The sequence below is a fragment of the Saccopteryx bilineata genome, chromosome 2, assembly GCF_036850765.1.
Source record: "Saccopteryx bilineata isolate mSacBil1 chromosome 2, mSacBil1_pri_phased_curated, whole genome shotgun sequence".
Classification (NCBI taxonomy): Eukaryota; Metazoa; Chordata; class Mammalia; order Chiroptera; family Emballonuridae; genus Saccopteryx; species Saccopteryx bilineata.
Genome location: NC_089491.1, coordinates 378,947,523 through 378,969,738, shown reverse-complemented (window position 1 = coordinate 378,969,738; position 22,216 = coordinate 378,947,523). Strand labels below are relative to the sequence as shown.

Sequence of the window (22,216 nt, the reverse complement as noted above, 5' to 3'; positions counted from 1 at the left end):
GTCTTCAGGTGTGTTTGCAGTCCTTGGGTCACTCCCCACTCCAACCGCGCTCTACACACACACACACACACACACACACACACACACTTCTGGTTAGTCCTCAGCCACACACTTCTGGTTAGTCCTCAGCCACGGAAAGGGGGGAGAGTGGATGCCGGGAAAACTCAAACTTCAGGCTAGTAGAGAGGAGTCGGAGGCAAGTCCAAGGGTGGGGAAGGAGCTCCCATCTCCCTGGGGCTGGCTGCGTGTCCAGCCAGAAGGGGGAGCCCGACGCCAGGGCGGCTTGCACGCTCGGCCGGCGCCACACAAGAGCCCCATTAAAGCGCCGCCGGCTGGCCGACCGCGGCGAGACTCGCGTCCGGCTGTCCGGCCCCGCTTCCTCCCTCCCCGGGTCCAGGGCACCCGGCCCAGTGTGTATGGGGCGGGGGCGCATGGAGGCTTGTAGTTAGGCAAACAAATACATTCATGGAACGCCTCCATCCCTGCGGTGTAATCATAGGGTCCCCACCCCCCCCAAAAGAAAAGGCGCAGGGAAAGGAGCTAGGGGGTTTGGAAAGAAGCAGAATCAGAGAGCAGGGGATGAGTTTGAGGGCCATGGTCCCACTTCGCACGGTCGCCAGCGGGGGGGGAAGGGGAGACGGGCCCCGCCCCCATTCAGGGGAAGGCGGGGGCGCATCGCCCGGCGGGAGGGAGTTAAGTCCGGTGGCCTCGATGCTCCACGTAGGAGCTGGCTCTTGCTGTCGGTTGCGGTCAGGGCCACCGTATAAATAGGGCGGGAGACCCGAGCGCCGAGGACTTCTCGCTGCCCGTGCCCCGCCGTCGCCGCCGCCGCTGCCCCCAGCCCGGGCCCAGGCGTCCCGACCATGGCTCGCCCGATCCTCTTGCTCAGCCTCGGCCTCCTGGCCGGTCTGCTGCCGGCGCTGGCCGCCTGCCCCCAGAACTGCCACTGCCACGGCGACCTGCAGCACGTCATCTGTGACAAGGTGGGACTGCAGAAGATCCCTAAGGTATCTGAGAAGACCAAACTGCTCAACCTACAGCGCAACAGTTTCCCCGTGCTGGCTGCCAACTCTTTCCGAGGCATGCCCAACCTCGTGTCGCTGCACCTGCAGCACTGTCAGATCCGCGAGGTGGCCGCCGGCGCCTTCCGCGGCCTCAAGCAGCTCATCTACCTGTACCTGTCCCACAACGACATCCGCGTGCTGCGCGCCGGCGCCTTCGACGACCTTACCGAGCTTACATACCTCTACCTGGACCACAACAAGGTGACCGAGCTGCCGCGGGGGCTACTCTCCCCGCTGGTCAACCTTTTCATCCTGCAGCTCAACAACAACAAGATCCGAGAGCTGCGCGCCGGCGCGTTCCAGGGCGCCAAGGACCTGCGCTGGCTCTACCTGTCGGAGAACGCGCTCAGCTCCCTGCAGCCCGGAGCTCTGGACGACGTGGAGAACCTCGCCAAGTTCCACCTGGACAGGAACCAGCTCTCCAGCTACCCCGCGGCGGCACTGAGCAAGCTTCGGGTGGTGGAGGAGCTGAAGTTGTCCCACAACCCCCTGAAGAGCATTCCCGACAATGCCTTCCAGTCTTTTGGCAGATACCTGGAGACCCTCTGGCTGGACAGCACCAACCTGGAGAAGGTGAGCTCCTGGCTGCAGAGCTCTGCCCCGGCTCCCTCTTCTCTGCCTGGAGGCCCAGGGATCCAGGGCCACACCTGGGTACCATTCCCTCTCCCCTAAAATTGCCTCTGTCCCTCTGGCCATCTCCCAGGTGAGGAGCTCTCTCATCTTGTCACATCCCCACCGGGCCCTACTTCCCCTGTCCCTAGTCTCAGCCATGGCCCTCCTAGCATTTCTACTTATAAACAGAGCTGGGGCTGCCCTGGCCCCAGCAAAGGCCCTGAGGAGTTGTGTCCAGTGCTCCCAAACCCCCTGCTGCGGGCAGCAGTCACCTCTTCCTGCCGGGCCTTCTGCCCCTCCTCTGCTGTTTTTCCCCGTCTCCAGTAAACCTACCGCCCCATAAAGGAAGGTTTGTTTATTGAGGAGACTTCCAGAGGAGCTGGGCGAATCAGGCCCACAAAGAGACCCTGTTCCTGGAGGGGGGTGTGCATGTGTGCTGTGCTGGTGTTGGGGGGGGGCTGGGGAGTGAGGGGGAGCAAATACCTGAGGAAGACTTTCGCCACGCCTCCTAAAGGCCCTGGTGGATCCCCCGCCCCCGCCCCAGTTCACACACATACTCCACTGCATTCTCAGGTCCATTTCAACCCAATGGCGCCAGGGAGCAGAGGCGCCCCCAGATTGCAGGCATGGTCCCCAAGAGCTCTGTGAAGGGCCAAGGCAAGAACCACACACCATCGTCAACCTTTGGCACAGGTCCCCAGGTGTCTCCCTGCAGTGAAGACTAGACGTGCCTCACTGACTCCAGATTACTTACTGCCCTTTGCCCACCCCAGTCACCAGACCCATTTCTTGGCTGCAGCCTCACTGAATCCTTCTTCCTTTGTCATGCTCAGCCCCTGGCCAGATGGGGCTGCCTTGGGTCTGGGTGGAATCCCTTCTTGGGGCTGGAAAAATTACTCTAGTACAGGAACTTAGAAGGTTTGGGCAGACACCAGGGCAAGGTTGGGGAGATGCTGATCAAGACAGTCGGGTTGCCAGAGAACTCCACACCCTGGCCACTGGCATGGAGATGAGAACAGAATCCTACCTGGAAGGCAGCCAGCCTTTGTCTGGGTGAATGGAGCCTAAGCTCCCTCAGCCTGGCCCCTCCCCACTGAAGTCAGAGTCCCCCGTGGCCCCCCAGCGCCAGAGCAGCTTTTCAGGGGGCAGCAGAGCAGGAGTAGCAGGAACTGATCTGGGGCAGGGAAGGCCAGGCAGAATCTGTGACGCCTGCTCCAAGATGTGGGCACCAATAGAACGTTTCCTCTGGAGCTGTCCAACCTGGCCGAAGGCTCCACCGAGGAGGCGCCACAAATAGCTTCTGGCAGGCAGCGAGGGAGCAGTGAGGACAGAGCTGGGGGAAGTCCCAGGACCCTGGGGCTGTGGGTAGCCTGGGCCCACTGCCCATCCCACCAAACACTGACCAGCCTCACCATGTGCCAGCTTGGGGTGCCAGGGCCAAACTCTGGCTGCCTCCGCAGTGGCAGTGTTTGTGCAGGGAGTGCGGTGCCAGGGGCAGAGGAGCTGGGTGTGGTCCTGCAGCTACTGTTGACTCCCTAGGGTGACCTTGGACAAGGGACTTAACTTTTTCCTGCCATCTGCCTGTTGGAAACGGCACCGGCTTTCTCAAAAAGTGGTTGTATATTAAATCACCAGAGACAATTGAGTCATATTGTGACACTCCTCAAGGTGTGTCTTACTGCTTATGTCCACGGAAGGACCCTGCCATCTGGGGACATGGAACTGGGAGAGGCTGGACCCTGGGGCTGGGGTGTTCACTCATGCCCACCTTGCTCCCTAGTTCTCTGATGGCGCCTTCGTGGGTGTGACCACACTGAAAAACATCCACCTGGAGAACAACCGCCTGAACCAGCTGCCCTCCAACTTCCCCTTTGACAACCTCGAGACCCTCGCTCTCACCAACAACCCCTGGAAGTGCACCTGCCAGCTCCGGGGCCTCCGGAGGTGAGAGCGCCCCCATGCCATGCCCAGAACCCACCCTCGTGTGATGTAGTGGAGACACGCCAGCCCGGCACTAAGACGTCCTGGGCATCCGTCCTAGGTCTGCCACCTGATAAGTGAGGAGATGACAGTTCCCTGACTGACCCAGAGCCAAGTCAATCCCAGCCTCATAGCTCACTGTCCCTGCCCCCAGCACTGCCACATCTCTTCCCCAAACTCAGCATCTCTCTGTCTCTCCAGGTGGCTGGAAGCCAAGACTTCCCGCCCTGATGCCACTTGCGCCTCGCCTTCCAAGTTCAGGGGCCAGCACATCCGTGACACAGACGCCTTCCGCAGCTGCAAGTTCCCCACTAAGAGGTCCAAGAAAGCTGGACGCCATTAAACAGGTGGGCACAGGACAGCAGGTCCCCGTTCTCCTCCCTGAGGAGGGTGTCCCAAGGCACTGCCTCTCCACAGAGGGGCATGCAGACCCTCCAGTTTTGCAGGGAGGAAGGGGAGGAGCTCCCTTCTAAAGGGGAAAAGGATACCACCCGGGGCTCCCACTGCTCTCTCCAAGCATCATCCGGGTTATTAGAGTCCTGACACCGATGCTTGTCTCACTGCAGGTCCTGACCCAGCCAGTCCTGGTGACTGGTCTCTGCCTTCTGCTGGCGAAACTACTGACCTCCCCACCTCCGACTCAACCTTCTTCCACAGCCTCTGCCAATGCACAGAGCTGTCCACACCTAGACACGTCCTGGCAGGGGGACTTGGGACTCCAGCGTGAACCTCGCTCCACCATACGCCCCTGACAGCGAGGGCTGCATCACTTCCACCATGGCTCCTCTCAAAGAAGCTGTTGCCGAGAGCCCCCGGTCCTTCAGAACCAGAACTGGGAGGTCATCAGGATGGCCACCCTTCCAGAACCTTCCTTTCCTTCCATTTGGAAACAAATGTCAGATCCTCGCCCCGACTCCACCAGCTCCTGCCTGCCAGGATGCTCTAGCAGGACACCAATGCTTCGCCAAACATCCCCCCGGCTGCGGTTCTTCCCCAGATTATTTCTATAAGTATAAATTTATGTCTGTATAATATTCACTCCCCGTTGTTCCCTATCTCCCGGACTTGCCAGCTGCTGATGAGGTCAGATTGTCTTTTCTCTCGTCTGCTTTCTGGAGGGAGGGTGGGCCGAGGAGTCTACCCTGAGATCTGGCCCGGGCCCATTCCCACTCCCATACACATGTTCTCATCCCAGGCTGGCTTGCCCCCCACCCGCAGCCCCAGGCCCAGCCCCAGCCCCCACTCACTGTTAGATCCCTCGCATTCAGCTTGTTGATAATGGCTTGGATCAGCTCCGGGGGTGAAGGGGCCCCTCCGATTATACCTGAATCAGAGAGAGGGCTGACACGGCTCCCGCTTCTCCAGGCCCAGCTCCCCCTTCTCCAGACCCAGTGGACACCTTTTGCCTGAAGCTCTTTCTAGAGAAAAACATTCCCTTCTCTACCCTGACCTTGGACCTGTTCCTATACTTGGCAACTGGCCTTGGGCTTGTGTCCAGGGTTTCTGGGTATCTGCCTTCCTCCCACCCACATTTCTACAGTGACCTTCTTGCCCTCTAAATAAAGGACTGGATGTACATCTAGCTCACCCGGGCCAATCCTGGCCTGGCCACCCTGGTCCCATCCCACCTCCTCTCATGGTTGAGATGTCGTAACTGGAGAAGTCTGGCTGGTTCAGAATGTCCACGAACATTGTGGGGGTGCCATATAGGAAGGTGCCTCTGTATAAGGGGAATAGCATCTCAAAATCAGGCTTGGAAGTGGAAGGGAACACCCTCTTTTCACCCACCCACCTTGAATCTGTAGTAACAACCGAGGCTGCAACTGTGGGAAACAGGCAGAAGCTCTTTGGAGGCCAGAACTGGTGCTCTCCTGGGGTTCCCCACTACCTTGACCCCATTTCTCCTGGCTGGAGGGCGAAGACATCTTGGGGAGGGATCAGGGCCCAGGAGTGAGAAATAGAAGGGTCATGAGCCAGTAGAGAGCTGCCCACTGATGCCCACCTCTCTTTGCTGATGGCCTCCAGAGCCTTCTTGCCATCAAAACCCGGAGAGGCCAGGATGAGGGTGAGACCGTGCAGTAGGCTAATCATTGTGCCCCCCACAGAACCCAGGCAGTGGTACAGGGGGCTGGGCAGGACCATCCGCGACTCTGCTGTCTGGAGATGGAGGCAGGAAGCTAGGTCTCTCCTGGAGCCAGAAGCCCCAGAAGCTACTTCCGCTAGCCAGCAGGGAGGGCCAGCGAGACCCCCACCGGTGCGGGGCGCCAGTAAGCTGTAGCCAGCACTCTCTCACCTGCAGGTTCATTCTCAAGCGCTCCCCCATGATGCTGGCGTTGTTGACAATGTTGTGGTGGGAAAGGGTGGCCCCCTTGGGTTTGCCTGTCGTCCCCTGAGAAAACAAACAGGTGACACTTGGTCTCTTTCTCCCCATCTCCTTCACGCCCGGGGCCACTGCACGGAAGAGCACTGGCCTGGGAGTCAGGAGGCCGGGACTGTGGCCGCAGAACCACTTGTCCACTCAGTGTGTGCTGACAAAGGGTCACCGCATGCCTGCACGGCCCTAGGCGTTAGGACCCAGAAATGGGGAAGATGAGGTCTCTGTCCTCCCTGCTGCTCATGAAGTGGCTCAGAGAACTCTGTGGCCCAGCAGCAGGTCCCCTTGTGGGTCTCAGTGTCCTCATCGGCTAAATGAGGAGGCAGCTCTGACATGTGGTGCTGCAATGCATCTGCCCCTGTGTTGGGGACAAGAGAGCCAGGGGAAGGGGCATGCGACAAGGACACCAATTGCTGATGCTTTCCAAAGCAGAGAAGAGAGCTAGGGCCAGCCCCAGGAGAAAAATGTCTGCACCCCTGGCCACCTTAGTCGGGTCCTTATTCTGAAAGAGGGGTTACGGGGGCAGGCAGGCCCAGGGGCATGCCAGCCTGGGCTTGGCACCGGCAGACCTGTGCCTTACCGAGGTAAACTGGATGTTGATGGGGTCATAGCAGGAGAGGAGCTGCTGGGTGTGCTGGAGCCGGGCCTGGTGCTGCTCTGCGCCTCCGGCCTCTATCACATCATCCAGGAGCAGTGTCCCCGGCAGAGAAGCGTCCACTAATATGACTGTGGTCAGATCTGGGAGCCTAGGGGTAGGGAGGATGGAGAGAGTCGGGGCTGGGGGAGGGCCCACGGAGATACCAGCCTCCCCTCTGGGGGTGGGGAGGGGGAGGGGGCTAGGATGCCACGTAATGCACCCTTCCCAGCCCAGGACATCCCCACCTCTGACTCTTCAAGGCCCCTGGCTGGGCCTTCTCCAACTCTGGACAGATCTGCTTCAAAATGTTGTAGTACTGCTGGGTCTTGTATTGCTTGGGGAACACGAGGGCTTTGCAGCCCACCTGTGGGAGGGAACCCCCCAATCCCACTCATCAGGAAGCTCCACAGTGGGGATCTGGTGAGTCCACGCTAAAAGTTGCTCTCTCATATACACACATCACTACCCTGACCCCCACATGCACCACCCTCTAGACATCAACTCACTCACACACTATTGCCGTGACACATACATGTATCACCACCCCCAACACACACACCAACCAGCTCTGTATCTGCCCAACAAGCTCCTCCTCCCACCCACTCACAGCCTGAAGAAGGACAGATTCCAGGTGTCAGCCACCTGTGTGGGCCTGCCCCCATCACACTAGCCCTCTGTGACAAGCAGAAGCCCCTGTCCCAGGCACCCAGCCTGCCCTACCTCCAGGAACGGATCCTACCTTCTTGAGGACATACTCCAGCTCCCCAGCCTGGTAGGCTGGGTTCACAGATACCTGGTGGAGACAGCACGGGTAAGGCAGTGTCATGGGTAGCCCCCGTGCCTCTCATTGCCCCCCATCCTCAGGAGGCACCGAGACATGGTATAGACAGCGGTCGCACCCTGCCCCTCTGGGCCTTCTTCATGGCCCTGAGTACCCATCCAGGCATTGGTTTGGCTTTGAGAGCAAGGGACGAGTAGATTTCCCTTGAATGATGCCCCCTCTGCATACCCAGCTATGCCAGGCTAGCCCCTCCTCACCAGAATGATGCCCGCCTGGGCTGTGGCCAGCTGTATGAGCACCCATGCATAGGAGTTGGGTCCCCACATGCCCAGCCGGTCACCCTTGCGAAGGCCGACACTCAAGAGGCCAGAAGCAGTTTTGTCCACCTGGTGTAAACAGACAGGGTACAAAGGGTAAAAAGTGTAGGCAAGCAGGCAGGGGCCATAGTTCCCACCCCAGCCCTGGGCCCATGGGTTCACAAGGGCCAAGCCTCAGTGGATCCAGAGCGGGTTCTGGAGTATGAAGAGTCAACAAGTGCCCCAGGCACCACTGAGCAGGAAGCATCTGGGATGCCTCGGCCTCAGCGCTGTCCCAATCTCCTGATGTCTCTCGGGGGTCTCAGCAGCCCCAGCACCTGCCTCACAGTCGGGGGCCGCCCTTGTGGCTCCAGCCAGCCAGAGGAGCCAGGGTGGGGGCTAGCACCTGCCCACTTTGAGGGTTCAAGATCAGGACCCACCTGTTCTTTGAGCTGGGCAAAGGTCAGCCTGACGTTTTCATGGAGGACGACCACAGCCTCTCGGTCCGGGAACTTCTGCGCCGTGGCGTTCAGGCAATGGCCCACAGTCTTGTTGGTGAGAGGAAATTTGGTGCAGCCCTGGACGTAGCTAAGGCCTCCGATGGGCAGGGTGGCTATGCGATCCACGTCTCCAGAGCTGTGGGGAGAGGCAGCATGGACCTCACTGCACCAGCCTCGGCCTCCCTGGCACCAGGGGCCTGGCACGCCCAGCGGGGAGGTAGGCTGCTCGCAGTGTGTTAGGGAACACTGCAGAAACTGTCAGACCCACCCCATCGCCATTGAGCTTAGGGGCTGCTTCGCCCTGGGGAGATCCAAATTGGAATCTGACTTCTTGTCGTTAATCAGAGAGAAAGTTTTGTTTCCCCCCAACCTACTCCCCACTTTCTACTCAGTGCCAGCAGCCTGGAGCCTTGGTGCGAAACCCCTGGAAAAGGAAACTGAGGCAGGTCACATCGCTTGCACTCTGCAGAGAGGTTGCCCAAGAGGGCGAACAAGGCCTCATTTAGACATGGCAGCCTCCTGGTAAAAAAAACAGCCCCTGGGCATATGTAAAACCCAGAGACTAGTCCAACACAAGGACCAAACCTTAATGTAAACTATGGACTCAGGTCCATAACAGTGTGTCAGTGTCCGTGCACTACTTGCAACAAATGTACTATGTTAACAGGCAAGATGTTAATAATGGGAAACTGTCTCCTGCAGGGGTGGGTATATGGAACTCCAGCTGGAGCTGCTCAGTTATTTTGTAACTCTAAAACTGCACTAAAAAATTAAGTCTAGGCTCTAGCCAGGGGGTTCAGTGGACAAATTGTCGACCTGGTACTCTAGAGGTCTACGTTCCACACCGGGTCTGTTTTTGTAGGAGAGACAGTCAATGAGTACACAGCTAGATTGAATAACTAGGTCAAAGAGCGAGTTGAAACCTCTCTCTCTCTCTCTCTCTTTCTCTCTCTGCCTTCACCCATCTCTATCCCTTCCTCTATCCCTCTCAAATCAATGAGGAATTTTTTTTAATTTTTTTTATTTTTTTTTTTATTGATTTTTTAAATTGATTTTTAGAGAGAGGGGAGAGAGAGAGAAGGGGGAGGAGCAGGAAGCATCAACTCCCATATGTGCCTTGACCAGGCAAGCCCAGGGTTTCGAACCGGCAACCTCAGTGTTCCAGGTCGACGCTTTATCCCACTGCGCCACCACAGGTCAGGCCCATTTTTTTTAATTTTTACAGTGACAAAGAGAGAGTCAGAGAGAGGGATAGATAGGGACAGACAGGAACGGAGAGAGATGAGAAGCATCAATCATCAGTTTTTCCTTGCGACACCTTAGTTGTTCATTGATTGCTTTCTCTTATGTGCCTTGACTGTGGGGCTGCAGAAGACTGAGTAACCTCTTGCTGGAGCCAGCGACCTTGGGTCCAAGCTGGTGAGCTTTGCTCAAACCAGATGAGCCCACGCTCAAGCTGGCAACCTCAGGGTCTCGAACCTGGGTCCTCTGCATCCCAGTCTGATGCTCTATCCGCTGCGCCACCGGTCAGACAAAAAAAAATTTTTTTTTTTTTCCTGAAGCTGGAAACGGGGAGAGACAGTCAGACAGACTCCTGCATGCGCCCAACCGGGGATCCACCCGGCACGCCCACCAGGGGCAACGCTCTGCCCACCAGGGAGCAATGCTCTGCCCCTCCGGGCATTGCTCTGCCGCGACCAGAGCCACTCTAGCGCCTGGGGCAGAGGCCAAGGAGCCATCCCCAGCGCCCGGGCCACCTTTGCTCCAATGGAGCCTTGGCTGCGGGAGGGGAAGAGAGAGACAGAGAGGAAGAGGGGGGGTGGAGAAGCAAATGGGCTCTTCTCCTATGTGCCCTGGCCGGGAATCAAACCCAGGTCCCCCGCACACCAGGCTGACACTTTACCACTGAGCCAACCGGCCAGGGCCCCCAAAAAATTTTTTTTAATTGCCTGTTAACTGGGGAACAATTTTTTTTTTCATTTTCTGTTGCATGAGGTTTTAGAACTGTTTCTATATACTATTTCTGCATCGCTGATTCCAAATCTGAAATCCACTTTTTGGTGCATGCTCTAGTTTTTATGCAATTTTAATTTCTTTTTGTTATAGTTAATGGCATGCATTGGTTTTTAAATTGGAGTTAAAGGGTAACAACTCTTGGATTGAACACAACCACAGGGCAATTAATGTTTTACAAACATCACTTTTACATAATTGTAGTTGTTTTTAAATGTAAAAAATTATCTGATAAAAACACCCTCTTATTTTGTTTTAAGATTGAATCATGGCTTCTTCGAGTAGGCGTAAATGTAAGAATAGTCCTGACACCTTCTGTTATATATGTGGCTGTTACACACTTCAACGTCAAAGGTGCAATATTTCATCATTTGTGACACGTGCATATATTGCCTATTTTCAAGTTCCCCTTGGCGATCAGGACAAGAATCGGGCTACTCATATTGTGTGTCATAATTGTGAGGAAATGCTTCATAACTGGACAAAAGGAAAACGCAAAGGAATGCCTTTTGGTATTCCCATGGTTTGGCGTGAACCTAAGGACCACAGCAGTGACTGTTATTTCTGTCTGATCCATACAAAGGGCATCGGCAAGAAAAAATGGCATATGATCGCATATCCTAATATTCCTTCAGCAATACAATCTATCCCACACTCTGAGACATTCCCGGTTCCAGTTTTCAATGGTTCTATTTCTTCTAAGGATGAATAAAGTGAACATGGCAATCAAGTGTATTTTGATAAGATGCATGAGGAAATGGTTGTAGAATCTGAAGGGTCTTCTGATGCCAAGCAGTCATTAATCCCTCAGCAGTTTAGCCAACCCAAATTGAATGACGTAGTAAGAGATTTGGGCCTATCAAAGAAAGCAGCTGAGTTATTAGCCTCCAGGCTTCAACAGGTCAGCTAAGTATCCCATTTCAGGAAGTGTGAACAAATTTTTGTGGACTTTTTTTCCGAAGACAAACACTTTGTTTACTGTCATGATATCAGTAGTCTTCTCAGCCAGCTAGGTGTTACCACTTACAGTCCAACAGAATGCCAGCTATTTCTTGACAGCTCTAAACGGAGTCTGAAATGTGTCCTCCTACACAACGGTAATGTTCATGCAGCGATTCCAATTGGTTATTCAACTCATCTACGAGAAGATTATAATGACATAAAAATTGTTCTCAACTTTCTGAAGTATGAAGAGCATAACTGGATCATTTGTGTGGATCTTAAAATGGTAAATTTCCTGCTAGGACAACAGAGAGGTTTCACAAAGTATCCTTGCTTTCTGTGTTTGTGGGACAGCTGAGCTTGGAAGAAACACTGGACACAGAAGGAGTGGCCGAAACGTGAAGCTCTGGAAGTAAGGATGCAAAATATTATGAATGAACCTGTAGTTAATCGAGACAGGATCATTTTTCCACCACTTCACATCAAGCTTGGCTTAATGAAGCAGTTTGTTCAGGCTTTGAATAGAGAAAGTGAATGCTTTCAACATATTATTTCTGCTTTTCCTGCCTTGTCTTTCGAGAATATAAAAGCAGGTGTATTCGATGGACCTCAAATTTGAACCCTCATATGTGACGAAGAATTTGCCAGGAAGATGAATAAGGAGGAGAAAGCAGCATGGCAGTCTTTTGTGGCAGTTACAAAGAACTTCCTTGGCAACAAAAAAGCAGAAAACTATGAATTTCTGGTTCCAAGGATGCTGTTGGCTTTCTGCGACATTGGATGTAACATGAGCGTTAAGATTCACTTCCTGAACAGTCACCTTGATAAGTTTCCCGAAAATCTTGGAGCTGTTAGTGATGAGCAGACTACTGCTGGAGCATCAAACAAGATTGTCCTCAACAAGTACACAAATGCAAGAGCTACAAATGCAAACTTTTGCCTGAATAGAATTTAAATAAGTTTTGCACAAATTTTATGATTAAAATAAGTGTTTTAATATGTTCTATTTTGAAATTGTAGACAAATTCTGATGCAATCATATCTTTTAGTGTATTAGTGTATTTACTGCATTATATAAATTATTATATTTTCACAAAGATGATGCCCAATAAGACATTCTACTTCATTATGTTAAACTAAATGTTGAAAATTTTACAGTAAGATGAAAACCTAAAATCTTGAATTGCAAAAAAACTGTAGCTTATAGAGAAAAACTAGTGTCAAATTTGAGATCAGCACACTCGGATTAGGAAAGAACAAGTGTTTTTGTGGATGCAACAAAAATTTTGTTCCCCAGTGAATTATTAAAGAAACAAAACTAACACGCCTCCAGAAGTCCCAGTATCACATGGCTAGGCCTGAGTGTGCTCACTTGCCCACCCTGGGTGATAGCTGCTGGGGTCCCCCTGCCCCAGGCCCAGCTAGGAATGTAACGGTTTCAGACCCTGTTCCCAGCAGAGAGGGCATGTCCAGGTTCCTGCCTGCCAGGTCACCTCTGGGCCACCACTGGGTAGTGTGGGTCCTGAGGGCCAATCCTGATGATTCAATTCAGCAGCTGCTAAAAATACCCTAGCTACCTTTTGTTGATTGATGTTTATGGTTTCTGGCCTATGGAGAAGAATTGCTGGGAGGAACAAGGTATGCAGGGCAGTGGGAAACAAAACCGAGTCTCCTTGTAAGTGGGACAGGAAACGGCTGCCATCTCCCAGAAGGGTGGGTCCCGATGCTGACGATGCTGACCCCTGGGGAGGCGGCCTGGCTTGGCCCCTGAGCTAGAGCGAGGGAGGTGAGGATGAGTCACACAACCGACAGGATTGCTGAAGCTCTGTGCGGAGCCAGCAAGCCCGGGGCTGGGGTTGGAGGCCTGAGGGCTCATCCCAGGTATGCAGCTGGCTGGGTAAGTGACAACGGCAGACACCTTTGGTGTCCCATGTCACATCTCCTCAGTGCATCTCTGGTTTCAGCTACTGGGACAGTTCCCTGGGGGTCTGTCTGTGCTCAGGGACTTCCTCGAGTCTCCCTTTCTGCAGCTGGACAGTTCTGGGAGGCAGCTGGAGATTCTCAGAGGTCCTGGTGAATAAAAGCCTGGTTGCCTGGGTGGCGACTTCAACAACACAGCTGATACTGGCTTCCCTTCCTGGCTCTGCTTCCCACTCCTCCCTCACTCCTGTCTCCTAGGGTCACAAACAAGCAAACCTGCACTCCAGCCCTCGTTCTCGTTCTCAGAGGTATCCCGATGAAGACACACGATTCATCCTCTCTAGGCTTCAGCTTCCCCGCCTGAGTTTGGGACTGAATCAACGGTTAGTCTCAAGGGAATGTTATCTGAATGACCCGGACAATCTTCTCAAAGGGTTGTGATGAGCCAGGTGGTTCCTGCCGGTGTGCTGCGCAGAAAACAGCCAGGAACTGCAGGACGCTGAGGCCCTGTGAGTCCGCACTCATTACTGTCCACAGGTTGACGAAACTAAAGAACTGCTGATGTGGTTCCCAGTGGTCACCATGACACCCCTCAGGAGCGACTGTGACCCTAAATCCCTACCTCCCAGGCATACTATACAGCAGGGGTCTCAAACTCGCGGCCCGCCGAACAATTTTGTGCGGCCCGCAGACTAATCCACGAAGTTCAAAATATTTTGGATAAAATTAAGTAAGCCTAGGGGCCTACTTGTATTTTTCATTTCTCTAGCATCTTGCTCTGCGGCCCACATGCTGAGTTGAGTTTGAGACCCCTGCATAGAGGGTGAGGAATAGAGTGAAGAAAAAAAAAAGAGCCACTACAGTCAAGCTGCTAAGTTATTAAAATAAAGTAGGTTGAGGCACGAGAAAATGATTCTATTTTTGCTTTAACTATCCCAGGAACTTGAAGCTTTAAGTAGATATCCTTTTTTTAAAATTGTTATTCTTTTGTTGAATTATTGGGATGACATTGGTTCACAAAACCATACAGGTTTCAAGTGCACAACTCAACATATCACCATCCAGGGATCCCCAAACTTTTACACAAGGGGCCAGTTCACTGTCCCTCAGACCGTTGGAGGGCCACCACATACAGTGCTCCTCTCACTGACCACCAATGAAAGAGGTGCCCCTTCCGGAAGTGCGGTGGGGGGCTGGATAAATGGCCTCAGGGGGCCGCATTTGGGGACGCCTGACACATAGCATTGTGCACCCTCTGCTCCGGCACCATCTCTTTCTGTGCCTGTTCGGCCACCCTTGCCCACCTCCACCTATCCCCCATCTTTTTTTCTTGTATTTTTCCGAAGTGAGAAGTGGGAAGGCAGTCAGACTCCCACATGCACCCGACTGGGATCACCCTGGCATGCCCACCAGGGGGCGGTGCTCTGCCCATCTGGGCGCTGTTCTGTTGCAACCAGAGCCATTCTAGTGCCTGAGGCAGAATCCATGGAGCCGACCTCAGCACCTGGGCCAACTTTGCTCCAATGGAGCCTTGGCTGCGGGAGGGGAAGAGAGAGACAGAGAGGAAGGAGAGGGGGAGGGGTGGAGAAGCAGATGGGCGCTTCTCCTGTGTGCCCTGGCCAGGAATTGAACCTGGTAGCCCCCTCTCTCTTTCCCTCTGGCTATCACCACACTGCACTGTTGACTATATCTGCATGTTATGTATGTATCTTATTGATAATCCTCTGGTTACCCCCAATGACTAAAGAAAGAATGTTCACCTGTCTACTAGATATCTGGAAACCACCTTGGAACAATCCATAGGCTAAGTATACAGGACTGGTTCTTCATAAGAATGTAATTCTTACTCTTAGCCTTTTGTTCTTATTTGAAACACTCTGGATATTGCCTAGGTGTGATTCTGGTTTACAAAGCCTAAGAACCATGAATAATACTTTATTATTTATTTCTAGCCAAAGCCTCCTGATTTGTTTATGCTAGGTCAATAAGGGCACTCATTTTGCCCACTGGGAAACAGATATACTCTTTTGTTTGGGTTTGCCAAAGCAATAGTTGCAAGACCAAGCACAGGAAGAGAACCTGCTTAAAAAGAAAGCCAACACAGGGAAAAGTATGAAGAGAAGGAGACAGAGAGACAGAGGGAGACAGAGACAGGAAGGCAGAGTGACCAACTCAATCTGGAGGTTATTGAATCCCTAGACCCAGCCATGTTCTACCTACCTCAAGACTTTTCACTGTCAACAGCCAATAAATTCCCTCTTTAAATTTAACCCAAATTTGGGGGGGGGGTATTAGCCAAACCCCATTGTGACAACATCAATGAAACCTGAAGGATATTATGCTAAGTGAAATAAACCACACATCGAGAGACAATTATTGCATAATCTCACTTGTATGTGGAATCTAAAAACTTAGTTAATTAATTACTTCCAGTTTAAATTGGGTTTCTGTTGGTTACAACTGGTGAATTCTAACTATACCTACATTTTCCACAATCAGTGGATTACCAGTGCCCTTGAAAGCCTGACAGGCACCTCACACAGCTTCTGGATTGAGAGGCAGCAAAGTGCAAATCACCCTTCCTCCCTCCCTCCCTTCCTTCCTTTCTTTCTTTTTTCCTTTTTTCCTTTCTTTCTTTCTTTTTAAGAGAGAGAGAGACAGGAAGGGAAATGAGAAGCATCAACTCATAGTTGCATCACTTTTTTTTTTGTTGTTCATTGATCGCCTCTCATCTGTGCCTTGGTAGGGGCAGGGGGGAACCCTCAGAGTCAATAACTCCTTCCTCCAGCCAGTGACCTTTGGGCTCAAGCCAGCAACCATAGGATCATGTCGATGATCCATGACCTCAGTGTCCCAGGTTGACACTCTATCCACTGTGCCACCACTGGTCAGGTCGTGCAAATCTTTTTAATGACCTCATTGTCAATAAAGCATTAAAGGTGGTAGTTGTGTTTCACAACAGGCATCCTCCTATTCTCATAATGACCCAGAGTTTTGTTTGGTTTGGAACTTGATTTCCTCATCTTTCACCATAGTTTTCAGACTGGGCAATGGCCTCTTGGAAAATCTAGTTGGCAAGTCAACAGGATGATTTACATGCAAAAAAAAAAATCCATCTCTTTCCTTCCCTTCGGCATGCCACTAAAGATCTTGGTGTTGCCATGGGCCGCCCACCTGCCCAGTGTTACTGGTATGGAAAGAACAAGCCATACCCAAAGTCTCGCTTTTGCGGAGGTGTCCCTGATGCCAAGATCTGCATCTCTGACCTTGGGTGGAAGAAGGTGAAAGTGGACAAGTTGCAGCTTTCCTCCGAAATCCTGGAGGCTGTCCATATTTGTGCCAACAAGTATATGGTGGCAAAGGTGGCTTTCACATCTGAGCACAGCTGTACCCCTTCCACGCTATCCACACCAGCAAGATGTTGTCCTGTGCTGGGACTGATAGGCTCCAATTACACAGGGTGCCTTTGGGCCCATATTGGCTAAGTCATCATGCCCATCTGCACCAAGCTGCAGAACAAGGAGCATGTAATTGAGGCTCTACTCAGAGCCAAGTTCAAGTTCCTTAGCCGCCAGAAGGTCTACATCTCCAAGAAGTTGGGTTTTACTAAGTTTAATGTGGGTGAGTTTGAAGTCATAGTGGCTGAAAAGCAGCTCTTTCCAGGTGGCTATGGGGTCAAATACATCTCCTTTGGACAAATGGCGGGCCCTGCACTCATAAGAGTCTCAGCACTGCCCCCACCTTAAACCTACCAAAAAATCCTACTTCTTGTCCAAAGGAAAAAAAGAAAATCCAGTTCATCTATCACATGTGTTATAGCCTTTATTGTTACAGCAGCTCTCACAGGTGCTGTGACAGAGACTCCCAATGGCCCCTTCTTCCTTAATAATACACCTTCAGATGGTTTGTTGGCCATGTGGAATAGCGACCACATTTTCCAGCTTCCAGCAACAGGTGATCTGGCCCAAAGGTGAAGTTCTGGCCAATGGGATTTAAAGACAGGTAATGGGTACAGCTTCTGAGAAGAATCCTCAAAGGGAAGGCTCATCTCCTTGTCTCTCTTCTGGCCAGCCAGCATGCAGCTGGAGGCAGGAAAAGAATGGCAGCTATCTTGGACTACCTGGTGAGTGTGGACACCACAGAGCAGCAGGACAGAAGGGGCCGAAGTCTGCCAGCAGGAGGCACCATGCCAGGTACAGACTGGCCATCTCCCAGAAAAAGTAACTCCCATTTCCATTAAGCCACAGGGAGAGTGGGATTCTCTGGTGTGCACTGTGGACAAAAAAAGGGAGTTCTATGGAAAGTAAGGTGATCTGGTCATAAATGCCTAACTGGGCAGATCATGGTGGATAGTCATCTCCCAGACGTACACCTTCCAATAAAAGGTTTATCTTTGCCTTAAGCAAGCCCTGTCTATTGTTTCTGTACATGTAGGTTAATAAAAATTTTAAATAAGCATAACCATCCTTAAAAGAGCACATAATCTTCGCCACCCACCTTCCTTACATTTCCTCCTTAATTCCAAATGCATAAGAGAAACTGCAAACTGTAACTCTCTGAAGCATTTATCTCATTTGGATGAGCTCTTGCTGCTGGGTGTATCCTCTTTTGGGCTCAGACAAAGTTTTGTAAAAATTCTTTAGAGGTTTAAGTGTTCTTACATTGACAACACTAAGCAAATCCTAAAAAACAAAGGTAGGAATTATGAACTCTTTACTCTACAGATAAGGAAACTAAAATTCAAAGAGGCCCAGCGGACTACCGCGGAGCCCAAGGTGGAGAACGGAAGACAACTGCTCCCCCACCTGGACCGGAAGAAAGGAGTGGGTGGGGTTTCCGTCCTTCAGGCTTTGGATTTACCCCTACCTGATCATTAGAGATTGTTTAATCTCAACTTGATTTCCCCCCACAATTGTTTACTAATTGAACCCAAGAAACTTGGACTGAGGTAGGGCGGGGCTGAGGTGGAAACAGGTGGCTCCTTCAAAGGACTTAAGAGTCCTAAAAACTCTTATCAATGAAATTTGCTCATAAACTTCAGAACCACCCATCATTTCAACAGTGCAAGTACAAAGAACTGCTTTGACTTCCCTGTTCCTCCAACACACCCCAAAGGCCTAAGGCATAAAGAGCAACCACTTATTTTCCTGATCTTTAAAAAATTTTTTTTTTTACCTGGGGATCTTAGAAAGAGAGAGGAAAGTAAAAAGAGAGAGGGAGAGAGAGAGAGAGAGAGAGAAACATTGATTTGTTGTTCCACGTATTTATGCATTCGTTGGGTGATTCTTGTATGTGCCCTGACTGGAGACTGAACCTGCAGTGTCGGGACAACAATCTAACCAACTGAGCTACTGGCCAGGGCTTTTTCTGTGCTTGAACTAAGTGACAGCTATCTTATAAACCTGAAAAGGACAGTAAGAAGATTTGGTCTTGGGAAAGTTGCTGTTTGTTGGTTGAAACCTGTCGGAGTTGGAGGAGGACAACTAGTAGTCCCAGTGGCTCTCAACTCAGAAAGCTAAACTAGATTATTTAGTGAGGCCTCAGCTCCTAGTGTAGTTATTGCGAGGCCCCCCGGGGAGAACGGGAGCTGTGCAGACCAGCTAGGTGGAGGCTGTGAGAACCAGAGGCCCCCCGGGGAGGACGGGAGCTGTGCAGACCAGCTAGGTGGAGGCTGTGAGAACCAGAGGCCCCCCGGGGAGGACGGGAGCTGTGCAGACCAGCTAGGTGGAGGCTGTGAGAACCAGAGGCCCCCCGGGGAGGACGGGAGCTGTGCAGACCAGCTAGGTGGAGGCTGTGAGAACCAGAGGCCCCCCGGGGAGAACGGGAGCTGTGCAGACCAGCTAGGTGGAGGCTGTGAGAACCAGAGGCCCCCCGGGGAGAACGGGAGCTGTGCAGACCAGCTAGGTGGAGGCTGTGAGAACCAGAGGCCCCCCGGGGAGGACGGGAGCTGTGCAGACCAGCTAGGTGGAGGCTGTGAGAACCAGAGGCAGAGTGCTGCCCCGTCTAAAGCCACTCTCACGGAGTCTGCACAGAGGTCAGGTCTGGACGTGCTGCCAGACCTGATTTCATAAATGTCAGGAGACATGATTTTTTTTTTTTTTTAAAAAAAAGAACTCTCTTGATTTCTCATTTTTTGGCAAGTGCAGTGTGTTCGTTGTTTTATCCCCAGTGTCTCACAGGGCCTGGAATGTAAGAGGTGTTTAACTGAATGACCAAACGAATGAATGAATAATTCACATAACCTAATTTTAAAATGAGCAAAGGACTCAAATAGATATTTTCCCCAAAAAAGATATATGAGTGGCCATCAAGCACATGAAATGCAAACTCAAACCACAATGAGATGCTACTGCATGCTCACTTGGAAGGCTGTAATTTAAAAAACCCTAATTAACAAGTGTTGGCCAGCATGTGGAGAAATTAGAATCCTTATGCACGATTGGAGGGAATGTAAAATGTGGAAAACAGTTTGGCTGTGGTTCTCCAAAACATTAAACATAAAATTACCATATGACCCAGCAATTTCACTCCTAGGTATATACTCAAAAGCATTGAAAACAGGTGCTCAAACAATGACTTGTGCACAAAGCTCATAGCAGTACCGTTCACAATCACCAAAAGGTCAAAACAACCCAAATGTCAGCATTGGATGAATGGATAAACAAATCATGGACTATTCAGGTAATGGAATATAATTTGGCCAAAAAAAGGCATTCCATATACTGATATGTCCCAAAACACAGATGAACCTTGAAAACATTATGCTAACACAGAAAACCACATGTTGTATAATTCCGTGTAGATGAAGTCTCGAGAAGAGGCAAATCTATGGGGACAGAAGTGAATAAAGCGGTCGCTTAAGGGGGATAGGAGGATAGAGAGGTGACAGTTAAGGGTATGGGGTTTTTCTTTAAGGTGATGAAAATGTTCTAAAATTGACTCTAGCGATGATTTCATGTATCTATGTATACTAAAAATTACTGAGCTTTACGCCTTAAAAAATAACACACATAACTCCACTAGTAGGCATACATCCAACAGAAGTCATGCGTGTGCTCACCATGACAGGTACAAGACAATCAGTATTATCTCCAATATGTAAATTACCCAAATACCCATCAACAGATAGACAAATGATGATTTATGATTTACAATGTTATATAGTAATGAGAGCAAATGAACCATGGCTACTCCCAACAATATGAATGAAACTCATTCATGTTAAATGAAAGGAGCCAGACAGAAAAAGGTATATACTGTCTGATTCCATTTATATGTACCAAACAGGTAAAACTAACCTATGCTGTTAGAAGTCAGAAAGCTGGCCAACTGAGTGCTGGTTATATGGGTATGCATAGTTTATCAAAAGTTTATCAAGTGAGCACTTAAGGTATGTCTAATTTTCTGAATCTATGGTATATTTCAATATAGAGGTTAAAAGAAAATCATTCTAGGGCTTAAGCTAATGTTGATATAGTCATATTTCATAAATAAAATATTCTGACTGATTGTGATTGTGGCATTTATTTACCATTGTAGCAGAAATATAAAGGCAATGGTACCACTTCTGTGCAAAACTCATGCATACATTAATAATAATAGAGGGCAAGCCAAGTGAACACATCTGTTTGTGATCTCTGTCTTAGAAATTACTCAAGAGAAGAAATAATCTCTGACTATTAACAGTAAGACAAGAAATAATAAGTGTTGGAGAAGTTTTGGAGAAAAAGGAGCCCTAATTCACTGCTGGTGGGAATCTAAACTGGTACAGTCCCTATGAAAGACGGTGTGGAGGTTCCTCAAAAAGTTAAGAATAGAGCTACCATATGACCCAGCAATCCCTCTTCTGGTATCTACCCAAAACATTTGAAAACATTTATTCACAAATATATATATGCATTCCTGTGTTCACTGCGGCATTATTCACAGTGGCCAAGAAATGAAAACAACAAAAGTGTCCTTGGACCACTGACTAGATAAAGAAGATGTGGTATATCTATACAATGGGAAACTACTCAGCCATAAAAAAGATGAAATACTGCCTGACCTGTGGTGGCGCAGTGGATGAAGCATAGACCTGGAGTGCTGAGGTCACTGGGTCAAGGCCCTGGACTTGCCTGGTCAAGGCACATGTGCGAAGCAACTACAAGTTGATGCTTCCCTCTCCTCCCCCTGCCCCTGCCTTTCTCTCTCTCTCTCTTTCTTCTTTCTAAAATCAATAAATAAAATATTTTTTTAAAAAAGATGAAATCCTGCCATTTGTGACAATAGAGATGAATCTTGAGAGTATTATATTAAGTGAAATAAGTCAGATGAAAAGGGACAAGAGCCACATGATTTCACACAAATGTGGGGTAAAAAACAAAGCAACAAATGAAGAAACAAAACAAATAAACTCACAGACACAGAAAACAGTATGCTGGTTAGAGGGGAAAGGAAGGGTGGGCAGGATGAAGAGATTAAAGGGGGTCAAATATAGGGGAAGACAGAGGAAGACTAGACTTTGGGTGGGGAGCACACAATGCAATCCACAGACGATGTTTATAAAGTTGTATACTTGAAACTAACATGATGTTGCCCTCTGTACTGATCATTGCATGCTGTCACTATTGACTCAACCAATCCGTTTCATATATGGATGCACGTTCTCCAGGTTCAAGAGCACAGAACAGCTCATGACACTTGGCTTTTTGTTTAGAGTATGGCTTTCCGGATATGAGGCTTTGGTGCAGAAGGCAGTCCCCAATTGGATCCTAGCAGGGAACTAGAATCCACCTGATAACTATCTGCTTTACAGGATCATTTCCAGGAAGGTCTGTAAAGACTTTTAATGACAAGTCACAAATGCAATGATTCTAATTTATGAAAAAGGTGGACACTCTATTTTTTTTTTTTTTTTTTTCTGAAGCTGGAAACGGGAGAGACAGTCAGACAGACTCCCGCATGCGCCCGACCGGGATCCACCCGGCACGCCCACCATGGGGCGATGCTCTGCCCACCAGGGGGCGATGCTCTGCCCATCCTGGGCGTCGCCATGCTGCGACCAGAGCCACTCTAGCGCCTGAGGCAGAGGCCACAGAGCCATCCCCAGCGCCCG

At 50.6% G+C, this 22,216-nt stretch overlaps 2 protein-coding genes and 1 pseudogene across 2 annotated transcripts in view; 2 read left to right on the top strand and 1 right to left on the bottom strand.

The window, feature by feature from the left end:
• Positions 1-22,216, bottom strand: part of ACSF2 (acyl-CoA synthetase family member 2) — a 39,033-nt gene that overhangs the window by 5,103 nt on the left and 11,714 nt on the right. Inside the window, exons 2-10 of the mRNA XM_066263938.1 lie at positions 8,185-8,380; positions 7,706-7,834; positions 7,407-7,460; positions 6,913-7,031; positions 6,611-6,776; positions 5,950-6,045; positions 5,659-5,813; positions 5,285-5,376; positions 4,904-4,980 (exon numbers count right to left, since the gene is read on the bottom strand). Coding sequence (XP_066120035.1) covers positions 4,904-4,980; positions 5,285-5,376; positions 5,659-5,813; positions 5,950-6,045; positions 6,611-6,776; positions 6,913-7,031; positions 7,407-7,460; positions 7,706-7,834; positions 8,185-8,380 — 1,084 coding nt within the window. The remainder of the gene's footprint in view (positions 1-4,903; positions 4,981-5,284; positions 5,377-5,658; positions 5,814-5,949; positions 6,046-6,610; positions 6,777-6,912; positions 7,032-7,406; positions 7,461-7,705; positions 7,835-8,184; positions 8,381-22,216) is intronic.
• CHAD (chondroadherin) lies at positions 670-4,890 on the top strand. Its single transcript, XM_066263939.1, has 4 exons — positions 670-1,637; positions 3,457-3,620; positions 3,858-4,003; positions 4,223-4,890. Exons 1-3 carry the CDS (start codon positions 864-866, stop codon positions 3,997-3,999), a joined length of 1,080 nt encoding a protein of 359 aa, XP_066120036.1. The 5' UTR covers positions 670-863; the 3' UTR covers positions 4,000-4,003; positions 4,223-4,890.
• LOC136327109 (large ribosomal subunit protein uL16-like) lies at positions 16,281-16,839 on the top strand (annotated as a pseudogene).

What these genes read in the sequence shown, in the direction of transcription:
- CHAD (XM_066263939.1), top strand. Translation starts at nt 864, where the DNA reads ATGGCTCGCCCGATCCTCTTGCTCAGCCTCGGCCTCCTGGCCGGTCTG. An exon ending in ACAGCACCAACCTGGAGAAG is followed by an intron (nt 1,638 to 3,456) that starts GTGAGCTCCTGG and finishes CTTGCTCCCTAG; the next exon opens with TTCTCTGATGGCGCCTTCGT. An exon ending in CAGCTCCGGGGCCTCCGGAG is followed by an intron (nt 3,621 to 3,857) that starts GTGAGAGCGCCC and finishes CTGTCTCTCCAG; the next exon opens with GTGGCTGGAAGCCAAGACTT.